General features: G+C 40.2%; 1 protein-coding gene across 3 annotated transcripts in view; it reads right to left on the minus strand.

Moving 5' to 3' along the window:
* ANO6 (anoctamin 6) overlaps positions 1 to 15,546 on the minus strand; it is a 234,362-nt gene that overhangs the window by 14,349 nt on the left and 204,467 nt on the right. For 2 of the 3 annotated variants that reach the window (XM_019960746.2, XM_019960747.2), the window contains 4 exons: positions 14,959 to 15,128; positions 14,650 to 14,747; positions 8,128 to 8,258; positions 748 to 953 (listed from right to left, as the gene is read on the minus strand). In XM_019960746.2, coding sequence (XP_019816305.2) covers positions 748 to 953; positions 8,128 to 8,258; positions 14,650 to 14,747; positions 14,959 to 15,128 — 605 coding nt within the window. The remainder of the gene's footprint in view (positions 1 to 747; positions 954 to 8,127; positions 8,259 to 14,649; positions 14,748 to 14,958; positions 15,129 to 15,546) is intronic. The other variant, XR_011566592.1, reaches the window with a different exon arrangement.

The raw sequence follows: 15,546 nt of genomic DNA on the forward strand, positions 1-15,546 counted from the left end.
GGCAGCAGTAGGGAAGTAGACAGACTGTTCAGACTGGTCCATAATCAGTACAGATTGCAACAAGTGAGTTCTATTCCCTCATCACTCAGACACATGCAGGACACGAAGGTGCTTAGCTAATGACTAACACTGGACAGCGAAGACCAAGGGTGGGGCGAGGAGGAGAGTTGGAACCTGCCCTAAGTCCACTTCCTTGAAGAACCTCTGTCCCATGACACAAGGAAGGTAAGGAATGACGGGGAATGCACAAAGCACATACTTCTTCATCAAGTAGTTACTAGTTTAAATTGATAATTTGGAATATACAGTAAAATATGGTGGAATGACTGTTCTTATTTTAGGGTCTACAAACTCTAAATGGATAGATTTCTATTTCCATTATAAAAGTACTATTTGATAATTCCTTTTATAGTCATGCGAGGATTAAAAGAGTTAGTACCTACTGTTAATACTATTACCATGTTTCTATTGAATAAAACTAATAAATGAGCAACAAAAGCATAATAGTCACTATTCTTAGCAACGGCCTCTGTAAGAGGTCTTGTAAGTCACCAACAATAATTATAAACAAAATATATTAAAAAATAATAACAATTACATTTACAGCAACTATGTTGTTCATGTGATTGAAAGTATTAGCGTCTTCCTCCACATTATGAAATACCAAACACTGGATTCCTTAGGCAGCAACACTAATGCAGTTTTGGACTTTTCAAGGTTTTTACCCTGCGAAGCCTATTTACTCACATTGGTCACCACAGCCAGAATTGCTATTCCTTGCATGATGGGCTGCCATGCTCCGATGTCCTGGGCTTTTTCTGGCACCATGCGTCTATACTGGGTAGTCAGTTTCCACGCGTCCACTCTTATTTCCAATATATTGTTCACCAGAGCCAACAGAGGGGCCAGTGGAAAAGAGGCCACAAATAAGGTGACGAACCCAAACTGAATAACTGTCAATGGAACGGACACACATCATGGAGTGGTGGATGGATGGAAGGACAACACGTATTCCTTTACTCTTATAAAGAGAAAGGCAAACAGTGAACTCAATCCCAAAGAGAAAAGACTTTCATGGTAATAATAATGTTCAACAGTGAAAGAATCAAAACAAAAGACAAATATAAAGTCTCTGGAAAGAAGTCTAAATATAGCCTGTTTACTTCACAAATATACACAATAGGAATAACATATTTAAAAATCTTTAATCAACTACAATTACTTGTTGGCAATAAACCTGGGGCACTTTAAGTAAATTATTCATTCCCAGTGTAGAAATAGAATGTTGGGAGAGGATTTGTGATTTAGGATTAAAAAAAAAAGAAAAAGAAAGAAAAGGGATATTGTGGAAATATCTAAAGTTAAAAAGAAATAAGAAATGTACCTTTGGGAGAATGTTTAGAGAATGTTGGAGGAAATATACGGAAAATAGGCAAATGAGCAAGTTCCCCTGAGTCTGTGAATGCAAGGGCAGCACACTCTGAGAATTTGTGATACTACAAATCATGGAAATGTATGCAATAAGTGTCTTAATAAGTCAAAATATAATCCTTCAGGAGCTTTTATTTTGATATTGTGGCAGTGTGTGTGGTCCCAGTAAGTTAAAATTGTGCTGGTGGCTTAGAGATTCTTTTCTCTTTGTCTGAAACCTATGTGGCTTTGCTATAGGTGGGCAGCAGAGATCTGGGGGGGCAGAGGGGCTGGACCACAGGGAGGGAGCAGTGAGCTGTGATAAGGCCAGGGATCTAACTGGCAGACCTTCGAAGTAAACTACCATAGGTATTTGTAACCGAGACAGTGGATGAGAGGAAAATTTGCAGCCCCTTTAGGACTACTGCTCAGCCAAGGGGCATGGACCACTCTGGCCAAGAAGGGCAAGACTGTGGAGGTATAGCTGGGTAGGAGAAGCTGACATTTGCTTCTGATCTGAGAGGTCAGAATGTATTGCAGAAAAGCAGTCAGGGTTGGAAAGACTTGGCGGATCTACAAGCCAGGCAGGTGCCACTGTATTCAGGGAAATCAGACAGGCAAGGACCACAGCTGGGGACATCACAGAGCATGGCACCCACAGTGATGCCAACACCCATGACTAACCCAACCCTAAAGGAACTCATCTGCCTCCAGGGGCCAGGCAAGTAACAGAAATGTGTGGCATGGGTACAGTAACTGGCAAAGTGGCAAGTGGACGTCCTAATGAAGGTACCATATTGGAATGAGGGCCCCATGCTGCCAGGTCCCCTTCATACTCAAGAGAAGTCAGAAATTAGGACTTTATTAGCCACAAATCCAGTTAAAAATCCAAAAGAGAAAAGACATAGTTTATAATGAGAACAAAGGCACAGACTACTTAGAAATAAATTAGTGAGAAATGTTAAGATGGTATGATAACTGACTTAAAAATAGAGAAAAACAAGTAATGATGAATGAATGGTATGATACACCATACTCTTAATTGGAAAGATTCAAGTTTGGGGACATATTAAATTCCTTCCCCAAAAATAAAATTTAGAATTTGAATGCAAATTTAGTTAATACTTCCAAGTGGATTTAAGGAACAAAAGCTGAAAGTTGAGGCTAAAGTTCTTCAAAAAATGTATACAAGTACCCAAGTGAAATAATGTGGAGGGATGTTTAAAGTAACAGTGTTAGGGACATTTCTGCAAAAGGATAAAATAGGACCACCTCTAACAGATATTAATGTATATTATAAAGCTATGGCAATGGAAACAATTCAAAACTAGTGCATTAACAGTACGAATTAAATAGAATAAATTTCAAGAACATATGGAGATATTCATGGGATTTCAATATATTATAAAAATGATGTTTCAAATCATTAGATTCAAGTATTGAAGTAATTAGCTAAATCATTAGAAGAGCTGGTATGGAGTCTTCACTCTTGATATCAAAAGGAATTCCAGATGGATTAAACTTTTTTTTTTAACTAAAAAAAAAAAAAAAAAAGCAGAAAAAACCAAGATAGTTTAATCTCTTCTGATATTCAGGTGAGAGGAACTTTTCTAAACAACTTTTGAAACCAAGAACAACCAAGGCCTATCAAAGTAGCAAGGCAAAAAACATCCATCGAAAAAACAAAAATAACCCTCGCCTGAAACTTGCTCATGATCCTGAACTGCCCTCTGATATGCTTTCTTTTTTATTTATAAGTCACGTTTCTTGAAGAAGTCCCAACATTGATTACTTCTCTGCCATTCCAAGCTCTACGTCTTCTGCGGCCCTCACCATGGCACTGAGACTCGTCTTGCTCACTCTGTTGGTGGCTGCACACACCAAAGCCAATGTACAATTCAGTCCTTGTTTATGATTACTAGGCAGTTCTCTCCCACCCCACGCAGCTGTTGACATGGCCAAATATTTTCTTCTCTGTGGAATGTTTTTCCCTGTTGATTTTTGTCTACTTAAATAATTTTTAAAAACCAAGGTAAAAGTGTGTGTGTACATATATACATACGTACACACACACACACACATTTTACTTTTAACTGCTGGATAATTACAATATTGTGATGGCTTTTTGCCATACATCAACACGCATCGGCCATAGGTATACATTTGCCCCCTCCCTTTTGTACCCCTCCTCCCACAACACATATTTTTAAAGACTAACTATAGTGCTTCTTATATTTTTCCCCATAGTCCTAGCAATTCTGGGGCCTTGAGCTCTTGTTTTTTTCCTCCCTGTCCATTTTCATTATGCTCCTTTTAGTCAATGTTCATATCCCTCTCAAGTAAGGTTATAGATGTCTCTTTGTTCACACAAGTCTCCGCCAGTTTTCTCCCAACTGTTCTGCTGTTCTTCTCTTCGTGGATTTCTTTCCCACACTTTACCCTTTAAATGCCCCCTTTCTCCAGGGCCTCCACTCTCCACTTGGCAGGCCTGAATCATCCCAATGGCCTCAGCAATAGCTTGTCTTAGCTCCTGACTGGTGAATCCAACTTAATAATGGACCTCACCTCTCTGATGTCTCATAGACACCTCACGGTCAAAATATCCAACTTAGAACCGTTTCCTCAAAACCAGCTCCTCTCCTTGTATTCCATCCAGGAGACTTGTATTCAGTCTCCTGGAAGTTATCTCAACAGTTCTATTCCTTACCTGCCACACTAGTCATCTCTGTAACACCTATCAAATCTGTCTCCTTCACCTAAGCCCATAGACTCCACTTAGGTGCTTTTGTCAGGTTATGGTGTGGCCCCCTTATATATCCTCTTCCCACCAAATATGGGCACAACATAAAATATTATCTTTCATTCTGCTGCCAGAATAATTGGATCTTCTTCACATACACATTATGCAATTTTCTTGCTTACAAATATTCCAAAGTGTCCGTATTTCTTTAAGGATAAGTTCAGGTGTCCTGGCTAAGCACACAAGACCCATGAGGGTACAGCCCTTGCTCACCTGATACTTCCACCTGATATTTCTATGGCTCCTTTGTTCTAGCCATACCTTGTTTACTTGCCGTTCTCTGAACTGGCCAAGCTGTTTCGTGTCTTTGTACCTGTGACTGCCTCCATCTCTCTGCATGAAATGTCCATTCTCTCTATCACACTTTTGATAGCTACCTTCCAATCACCCTTCCAAAATCTAGTTTATCACCTGTTCTAGAAGTCTGATCTGTGCTCACCTGCTTAGCAACCCACCAAGCACTTGCTATCCCTCGCTTGGCCCTGGGAGGCCAGACACCAAGTTTTACTTGGCTTGGTATCCCCAGCAACTGATCCAGGGTTTGGCACAGCAGTTGCTCAATGTTTGTGAGATGGATGGATGGATGAATGAATGAATAAGTGATTAAGAGATGAGAGGCCTACAAATAGGTTCCATTTTGGAATGTTTATCCTGCAAAGATGAGGAAGCATCAGGGCAGGTGGTAGGCAGAAACAGAGCAGAGACGGGGGAGTGGGGGAAGACAGGCCTGGCTCTGGAGAGTGTAGGGGACGCTTGGGTGGGTGTCGCACTGTAGAGGGAAAGAAAGGAGTAGGTACAAGGAGATGTTGAAGAACCAGTGATATTAATTATAGTAAATTAGATGGAGAAAATAATACATGAAGGTAAGATCAAGTGAACATGCAAGGATGGAAGAGGCAGTACCAGAGACGAGCAGAGCCCACTTCATCACGTCCCTGCATTTCATTTATTGCACCTGCACACTGGGAAGGCACCACTAAGGAATCAAGAGACTGGTGTTTATGCTGTATAGTGTTCTAAGTACAAAACGGTACCCTATGGCTTTTAGATTTTAAATCTGACAGACAATTCTTTCACCTATGTCCTGTGTCTGAGTTCTCAGAAGTCAGGACCATATACTTAGGGAAGCAATTTTGGATAACAACCGAGAATTACTCTAATCATCTCAAAGGATGGCGGGGAATTCACTATCAAAATAAAAGAATTTCACTAAAAAAAAACATAGGCCATACAGAATCTGGTGGGGGCTGCTGGGGCAATGCTACTATTCACCCAGTTAACAGCTGTATTTGTGTGTGTTGAACTCCAAGCTCAAGTCACTTAAATAAATATTCATGAGGGTCCAGGCAGCAGTGCTCCAGGTGAGGACTGGAAGATGCAGAGGCCCGAGTGCTACTTCCAACAGGATCAGTCCAGCTTGGGAGAGAAGCATGCACACAACCACATACCGTCAGGACAAGAGTCAAGTGCTACTGATGCCCAGAGAAGAGAGCAGGAAATCTGTTTGAAAAGTTGATGGCTCCTGCTGAGGCTCGGGAGGAATCTTTTCAGGTAGAAAAGGGAAAAGTTTGTCCAGGCAGAGGGGAGTTCTAGTTCCCTTCATGGGGACCAGAGCTGGTAGCTGGTCGCGAGTCCTAACCAAGCATGAGGGGAGGCCTCCAGGGTTGTCTGTCAGAAGACGGTCCCCTTCAGCAGCTAAAAAGGTAGATGGTGCTATCATTAATGAGTAAACTGTGGGGATGAGCTCACCACCACAGGCACTCTGTGTTAACTTTAGAGCAACAAAAATAATTCAAAAGGCATGTGGAAATTCTATCTCCCATAAACCCAAAGAACAAAACATAGATTTCACTCTGGTTCCGAATACAGAATAACAGACTGCCTATGCTTGGAAACTGATTACTTTTCTAATTCATTAGGAATTATGTGAATAATAGGAAAACAATTTAATAAATCTAAAAAAAATTGGGGGAGGGATAAATTAGGAGTTTGAGATTAGCAGATAACTACTGTATATAAAATAGATAAATGACAAAGTCCTACTGTATAGCACAGGGAACTATATTCAATATCCTGTAATAAATCATAATGGGAAAGAAAAAAAATTTAAAAATCTCTCTATAACCACTGTTATTTCATCCTGTCTTATGCAGGCGGGTGAGGCTGAATTATTATCTTTATTATTTTTTTAATATAGTTTCCTGCATGAAAACAGCAAAACCTTGTTGTTTATTTTATATAAAGTAGTATGTATCTGTTAATCCCAAACTCCTAATGTATCCCTTTCCCTTTCCTCCTGTGGTAACCATAAGTTTCTTTTCTATGTCTATGAGTCTGTTTCTGTTTTATAAATAAGTTCACTGTATCATCTCTTTAGATTTCACATATAAGTGATATATTTGTCTTTCTCTGACTTACTTCACTTGGTATGATAATGTCTAAGTCCATCCTTGAGAGGCCAAGTTATTTAGCTGGTAATTATTTTAATGAGACTATGAAATTCTAAAAGTCCTATCAATTTCTCCCCAAAGCATGACCATATAACTTTTGCTTTCTATACCATTTATTTGACTAACTACAGAAAAATAATTTTTTTCCAAGTTTTTTTGGTGTTAAAATAACAAATGGTATTCTGCCCCATAATATTGTTGTTATTAATGCTGATAATGACTCCAGTAAGAAATATTTACAATTATGACTCATTTTGGAATACAGATAATTGTCTTGTGGTCCTTTTGAAAATAAACAGAATAAAGAAAGATAGCGTCTACATTATGGACTGCGGCTACACCCTTAATTGAACCTGGTCATGAAACATAACAAAAGCAGAAATGAAATTCAAATCAGACTTCTTGCTGCAAAGCATTGTTGACTAAAGAAACTACAAGAGGAACCATTCAGAAGCAGATGCGTTTCCACATATAATGTATATTTTTAAAAGCAATTATTTTATATATAGAATGTGACTTAATAAAAACTTCCCTCTATATGCAGACTTATAAAGGAACCACAAAGGGGTGTCTCTGCAAATACACAAACCCGCATGCATAAATGCAAAACCTGTCAAAATCCTTTCCTGTTTTCCTAAGCTTAAAAAACTGTAATTCAATGCAATGGTGAGCTGAAAGGGCACAGATACAAAACATGTCCATTGTTAGCCTTCTATTAGATAAAAGTGTGTCATGCATAATAGAAAAGATGGTGTTTCCAATGGAAATCTATTTTGAGATGCATTCATTTAAAGGCAACCGACAGCTTAAAATCAAGTTCAAGTGAAGAGAAAGAGAGCCCAAGCAAATACTACGGAAACAGACAGAGACATCCAAGAAGGAGGGAGCCTGTATTAAATCTTAATTCCAGACCAGCAAAACAGTTTCAAATTCAAGCCAGTGATTTGCCATGAGGTCACTCAAGGAATTAGGCAGAAACCACCAACCAGAAGCAATAGATACAATGTCAAAGACAAGTGTGAGATGTGGAGGGGGTTGGGGGGACCCTGCGACCCTTGTTCCCATGGGCTACTTGCACAGGCTTGCTCACACGAGTCTGTTCAGAAGGAATCAGCCAACAGCTGTGCTGCATGAACTCCAGCCAGGGCTGAGTCACAGCTAATAAGAGCTCTGAGTTCATCTTTAGACAACAGCCTAAGTATCCTCAGAATTAATGGTGAAGATGTACCTCAATGAATATTCCATTTCATCACTGTGTAATACATTTTCAGCTTTGTGTAACACAAATATTGACAAAGATACACACAGTCACTGTATTTGAAAGCCTGATGGTATTTTACCTAGTGGAGAAAAATGGACTCCATTTCAATAGGCTAGATAATAATTTGGCTCTATAATCGATGCTTTGGGGATCCAAAGCATGCTCCAATATATTTCATGCAACCCCAAATTTCACTAGTGACTTACTCATTTCAAGATATTCATAAAATAACCCCAGTTTGCCCATGGGCTGCAGATGGTAGTCTTGTTCCCATCGTGGGGTTCTCTTTTCTGCTCCTGAAACGGTGCGACACCGTCCAAACACGTTCATGACCCAGCTGCCAAAAAGATCAAATTATCAGTCAGAATACTGTCAGACCAAGAGCATAAAAGTATTACTGACATTTTGAGCTGAACACATCATCTTTCCAAGAATTCAATTTCTTGTTTTCATGCTAAATTTATTTTTATTTCTGCCTCTCTATCCCAAAATATTTTGAAGAATAATATTGACTACATACCTGGTTTTATCTCAACTGTAACTATGATTTGTCCTCCTACCTTCTATTCATGTGGGCATTTTAGTTTTTTCAAAATACTTTTCCCCATTTGATTAACTTTAGCTCCGCCCCCTGCCCCCACCATTTTCCTGCTCTTATCCAAAGTGATCTTTGCAGACTGAAAATTACCAGAGAAAATAAACAAGGCATAGAGGCCAGAGTGCGTGTGTGCTCAGTCACTTCTGACTCTTTGCCTGGCAAAATACTGGAGTGGGTTGCCGTGCCCTCCTTCAGGGGATCTTCCTGATCCAGGGATCAAACCTGCGACTCTTGTGTAGCAGGCAGATTATTTACCTGCTGAGCCATCAGGGAAGTCTGGAGGCCCATGTGGTCCAGGGCAAAGAGAAAAGTCAGTCTGTTGATTGTGGGGGTTGGAGCCTAAGAGACCACAGTGAGGTTTTGGGCATTATTTTACACTGAAGGAAGTGGGGAATCATTGAGGGCACTGTGCAGAAAAGTGACATCCTTTGACTTTGGATAAGACAGATCCAAGGCCCTATTTTCAGCTGAACAAATTAAAGACCAAAGATGTGACATATTTCCTCAAAGTCAGTGCAGAGCTCGGAGGAATCCTGGCCCAGTGCTGGAAGCTGCCCCGCAGAGCAGTCCTGTGTTTCCTCTTGGGTATGTGTTTTTCTTTCTCAGAAGATTCTGGGCCAGCTGAATGCCCCACCCCCTCTACCCCTTTTAATGGCAATTTCTCTTGAAAAGAAATTGGAAACAGTTGGCATTGAAACAAGGTGTGCAGCTCTAGCTTATAGGGCTGTTGTCCCCTGAAATAACAGCTGGCTTGTGGTTTACTTGTCGAGTTCATCAGAAGATGCACCACAACAGCAAAAAACGTAGCATCTGGTTAAGCTCTGGCTGATTACACAGCACATTTATAAGGACTTCACTGTAAAGACCACTGTATGTGTTGCACGTGAACACCTGTATGTACACACATACCCACGCACCCACACAGAGTGTAAGATGTGAATTACAAATAGCTGACCATGCTGGGTTTCCCAGTGCTCCTGATCTCAGTGTTAACTGCTCACTGACACTTCCCCAGGCTTGCTAAGGGGAGATTTCTCTACAAGCAATGGTGCCGTTGGCTTCACAATCTTTCCCTACTTCTTTCTTCTTTGACATTAGGGGAAGAGCAGGAGGCTGTGGAAGTGGAGGGGATATGGATTCAGACATATCCCTGTATCTGAATCCACACTTCTTATTCGTTATAACGTTAGTCAAGTTTACATAAAATGGGGTGATAAAACCTACACTGCCCAGGGTTGTTGTCAGAATGAAATGACTCAGAACAGATGAGGATTTAGCAAACTTCCTAACACATCAAAACCCCCTGTGTGAGATTTTCTTTTGACGAACAGAGGCTAATTGGCTGAGGCCAACAGTAAATGAGAGCGAAGTTATTTAGAGTCTTGGCTTGCATCTCACTTCAGCACTTACAAGAATGACGTGGAGCACTTGTTGCTGGTGTTACTTCCGAGGCCGCAACCTGGAGCTCTGTAATCAAGTCTGAGGTTTGGCCGGGAATGCACCGTTCTTCAGACATTCCAAGGGCCCTTGTGGTACACGTGGCAACAAAGACCACACACATCCATCTCCCTTCGTGACACCCAAACTCAAGATCACTGGGTTCTACTGGTTTAGTTTTTGCTCTGCCCTCACACTTTCAGCCTCAGCCTCTCGCGAAATCCTCTCCAGGCTCCAGAGAAAACGGTCTTTCACGGTCAGGGACCCAAATCCATCATGACTTGGATTCAGGATGAAACTTCTGTCCTGGCAGCCACTTGCATGACTGACTCATCTGGCGCTTGTTCCTTGTACTGTATTGCCTCCCACCACCAATCCTATTAGGTCAAATCAGAAGTCCCGACTAGCCTGCTTTTCTGAGCTTCATACTCTGAGCCTCGTGCTCAGTCTGAGTTGAATGGCTCATCTGTAGCAGGAAATCTTGGTTTGAAGTCCATCTGTTATTGTTCGTGGTCTTTTGAGTTTTTCTATTGGGTTATGATTCTAGTACAGGAATATCAATTTAATTGCCCATGAGAATCACCTATAAAACTTGAAAAAAGTATAGACACACTGGATGCTTCTTCCCCTGGTCAAGGCTGGGGAAAAAGATTCTTCCTCTAAGCGTGGGTTACAAAGTAATTTTCTTAGGAATGGACCATGCATATTAGTCAAACACTATCATAAAAAAAATTGCCCTTTATTGAGTATTTACTACATGTAAAGTGTGGTATGAAACACTTTACACCTCATTTTGTCTTTGTCTCTTTATTACCACATTTTATCCATATATTATAGATCATCACCATTTCTATGTAGGATATTTCCACTTGCTAATTTTGAATACAAGCATCCTTCACTATCTGAATCTATTTGACTCCTGAGTTTACTGTTCCTGAATTTTAAGGCTGAGCGTGTAGAGTGAAGAATACCCGTACTTAGGATTCTCTTATTGTATGTCTCTCATTCATTCTCTAGTCAAATTATATGTTGACAAGAGATATTTCCTCTTGTAAAAAGTCTGCTTTTTCTTATTATCTAAATAGTGAGTGTTCACTGTGGAAAATACAGAAAACATATAAAGGAAGAGAATTACAGCCATCCATTATCTAAACACCAAAGGACAATGCTAAGGCGTTTTGGATGTTTAACTCTGTTTTTTTTTTAACATTTTATCATAAAATTTCTTCAGAGTTAGTAGCTTAATGCAGGAACTGTACTAGTTTTTTGTCAAGTGCAGAATAAAACTCCCAGGAATGCTCCAATTATCAAAAAAGGAAGTGAGGCTGGGAAGGCCAAAGGGCTCTAGGCTTGTTCTCTGGGTCCAGTGAACAATTCCATTAATTTACTGACGTTTGTATTTGAAGCACATGAGTCACTCATTCACTCAGCTGGCTCTACTGAGGACCTACTAAATGCCACATGCTCATGCATGTGCTAGAGCGATCTCCCCAGCCCCCTAAAGGGAGCTAGATCTGCTTCTGAGAACCCTAGGCAAGGACCCCAAGTGGAGCTGAGGGTGGAAGCAGGTAGGTTTATGGTGAAATTCATTTCATGGGTCACTCAGACAGTAAAGAATCCGCCGGCAATGCAGGAGACACAGAAGAGATGTGGGTTCGATCCCTGGGTGAGGAAGATCCCCTGGAGGAGGGCATGGCAGCCCACTCCAGTATTCTTGCCTAGAGAATCCCCATGGACAGAGGAGCCTGGCAGGCTGCAGTACGTGGGGTTGTAAAGAGTTGGACATGACTAAGCAACTAAGTATGCATGTTCCTTTTGACATATTTAAATGGTGTGAAAATAGCCACTAACTTTTATAAATTTTCTTTCTCCTTTCTATGTGTTTTTGGAATAGGTGTAGTTCTGATAGCAAAAGAAACTGATATATCTATGTTAGAATGTTGTATGAAAAAGGAAGGAAGGAAACTGGCACCTTTATAAAGAGCAGAAGCTATTCTCTAAATGGCCTAATTTTTTAAAAAAGTCATCTATTTATTTGGCTATGCTTGGTACTAGTTGCAGCACACGGGATCTTTGATCTTCACTGTGTCATTCAGGACCTTTGTGGCAGCGTGTGGGATTTAGCTCCCTGACTGAGGATAAACCCTGGCCCCCTGTACTGGACGCATGGACTCTCAGCCACTGGACCACCAGGGAAGTCCCGAACTTGCCTAACGTTTAGCACTCCCAGTTTTCAGAGAAGGGAAACAGAATTCAAAACACGTTACCTAAATATTCTAGGTGAGTAATAAAAATACTTGAAGGCAAAGTTCAGCTCACAAGAATTTACAAAAATCTGTTTCCTTAAAGTGAAGGTATAGACAAACCACTGATACTATAATGTATCCTTTATTTTTAACTATTTCACATGAACAAATTCCATTTTGTATGAATTTCTCAGTACTGGTTTAGGAAATATACCCTTCTCCTTGATTGTTTAAATCAGAAAGTAGCTCACTGATGAATTATTCACTAACACTCAGTGTTAGGTAACTAACCTATTTCCTTCAGAAAATGCTTTTTTTTTTTTTTTTTTTTTTGGTAATCTGAGTTAAGCTTTTCCTCTATTTGATACATTCATTTTCATATGGAAACATAGTATTATTTGCACACAACCTACTTTTACTCATCTGGAAAAAATCTAACTGTGAGCCCAAGGTAAGGATTGTCTACTGCACAGTAGGGCAAAAAAGTATTCATTTCACAGCTAAGATCAGAATCTGTTTTTGAGGGGGATGGATGGAACTGGAGAAAAGAGGATGTCCTTATTTACAGACAGACCCTGATAATTCACACTGAAGATAGAAGATAAAGCTCCAGTGAAGAAATGTGGAAGGACATGCTGAAACCCAAAAGGTTTTGCTCTTCAAAAACAGAAAAGAAAAAAAAAAAAAGTCAAGAAATTAACTGCTCTACAAAGAGAATAAACAGAAACTTGGTAATGAGGGAGAGAGAAGAAAGGTTAGGAGAGGGAGAAGAAAAGATGAGAAGGAAGCTGGGTGTGGTGGCAGGAAGACAGGGCAGAATGTTCGTATTCTGGAGCCTACAGAGAACGGTAATAAGTAAACAGCAACAGCAAGATCCTAAGTAGTACAGTGGGATGAAAGACTAAAGAGATGGAGTTTGCATTTCGAGAGTCAAGTTGCCTAAGTTTCTCCTCCACGCCCCAAACATCAATAAGGCCTGCTCGTGTGAGTGGTTTTGGAGGACGTTGAGAAGGTTGCATTCAGCATTCAGGCTGGCAGGAGCACAGTACCGATGTGGGAGCAAGACAAGAGAGGGATCAACAGTTTTGTGACAACAGAAACTCAGAGCCAGAAATCATCTTGAAAAGGGTAGTGTGGCAGGCAGGAAAATAGTCTTCCCAAAGATGTCCAAATCCTAATCCCCAGAACATATGAAAATTATGGGTGCAGATGCAGGTAAGGGTGCTAATCAGCTGACTCTATGAGAGACAAGACTTGATTATCCAGGGGGGCCCAGTGTACTCAAAGGGTCATTAAAAGTGCAAGATGGAGGCAGAAGAGAAGGTAGAGAGGGGTGTGGGAGGGAGGTGTAACCACAGAAAAGAGTCAAAGACAGGCAACCTTGCTGGCTGTGAGATGGAGAAAAGAAGTCCTAGGTCAAGGGATGCAAGTAGCCTCTAGGAGCTGGAAAAGGCAAAGATACAGATTACCCTAGAGCCTGGAGGAAGCAGCCCTGCCAGCACCTTGATGTTAGCCCAGTGAGACCTCTGCAGACTTCTGAGTTTCAGGACCCACAGGATATTAATATTCAATTTATTATTTTGTGGGGCTCCCCCCTCATTTTCTTCCAATAATCATTAACTGTGGGGATATTTGTTAAAGCAGCAATAGAATGCTAAGACAGTAAGCTGAAATATGTAGAAATTGCAGATGGCATTGGAATTGTCCACTCTGATATGGGATTGGGTTTCATTGAAAAAAAACAGAGTGACCTTAGCTAACATCTGTTCTCATTTCCAGGAAAAGAACTGTAAGTCAAAACCTTTGTAGTTATTTTTGACAACTGTCTCCTAAACTGCTACATAGCATGGTGCTTTAGGACCATAAATGAACCTCTGTTCTTAAAAGCACATGGATTTGGAGCCATGGGGTTTTACACTTGAACCCACAGTAGCCTCTTATTGGCTGTGTGAACTCGGGCAAATCATTTAACCTAATTAAGACATGGATTCTTTACCTGCAGAAGGGAAATAAAAATAAGCATTGTTTGCATGATTAAATGAGAGAGTATATAAAGCACTTAATACACTGACTGGCACATACTTAGAACTCAACAAATTATTATTACTGATTTTTAAATGCATGTATAAAAGGTGGAGAAAGTTGTAACAAGCTGTGAAAAAACATAGTCTGAAGCTCCAACAAGGGCCATCTCTCAGAGGGCTATGATCCATCAGCCCCCAAGGATGGGCTATTAGGCAGAAACTATAGCAGATGGGGATTTATGTTTAATAGAAAGGTTTTAAAATATCATTATTAAACACTGAATACGTGCACACTGTTGGCTGGATAATAAGCAGAGAGTCTCCTCCACGTTAGAGGTGGGCATGCAGCAATGTGGACATGCAGGGAAGTGAGTGTGATGGGTGGGCCGTTCTATCCTCAAGATTACACAACTCGGTACTCACGGAAGTAACACTTCTTGTATGTTATTCCAGATTGCTTTTCCTCCCATGATGATTATCAGCTGCGTTGTCAGTTCAAGTAGACACCCACCTGGGTCACACTGAAATATTAAAGAGTCCCATTTAAATTTTAGATGGATCTAACATGAAATAGTCATTAATTTTATTTATTTTTCTAAAATTCTAGTTTAGGCTAAAAAAGATTGTAAGGAATATACAATGAAAATGTAAAGAATATACTTTTCATTGGGCAACTAAGAGAAAACACGCAACAGCTTAAATTGCCAAGAGAACATAACTCTATATTCACACCTCTTCATTTCTGTATTTTCCCAGCCAATAAACTGGATCTCCTGGATAACCCACAAATTTGCCCTTAAAGAATGCGATGTAGAAACACGAAGAGTAGTAGTTGACAAACTGGAATAAGAACATCTTCATGGTTAAGCTGTTCTCATAATCAGTCTGGGTCCTTGGGAGTTCTGTAGTTAAAAGAAATGTTAAGATTTTAAAATTGCTAACAGCTTTGAGACCCTAATCAAAATCATACTGATACATGAGTTAACATGATTAAAAAAATACAATTCAGTTTCCATTTCAGCTGTTCTGAATTTCTTAATGTAGCTACAATGTTAATTCCAAGTTTACACATTGTTGAGTTTCCCCCCTAGGAGAAACAATATCCCAAAGGGCAGAAAAGTAGTCAACTGTTCCTTAAAATTTATAACCACAATGATATCAAATAGGCAAGCACTGTCCTCTTTCAGTGTAAGACAGAAAATTAATGTTGAACAGTATGCTGAATGACATTCTCTTGTCTTCCTGAACTGCAATAAGGTAGGTCTGTTGGAAAGGGAAAGTTTGCTGGAAGCATTTGGGGGAAGACAAAATGGGTTGTCC

This window comes from Bos indicus, chromosome 5 (genome assembly GCF_029378745.1).
Source record: "Bos indicus isolate NIAB-ARS_2022 breed Sahiwal x Tharparkar chromosome 5, NIAB-ARS_B.indTharparkar_mat_pri_1.0, whole genome shotgun sequence".
NCBI classification, from domain to species: domain Eukaryota; kingdom Metazoa; phylum Chordata; class Mammalia; order Artiodactyla; family Bovidae; genus Bos; species Bos indicus.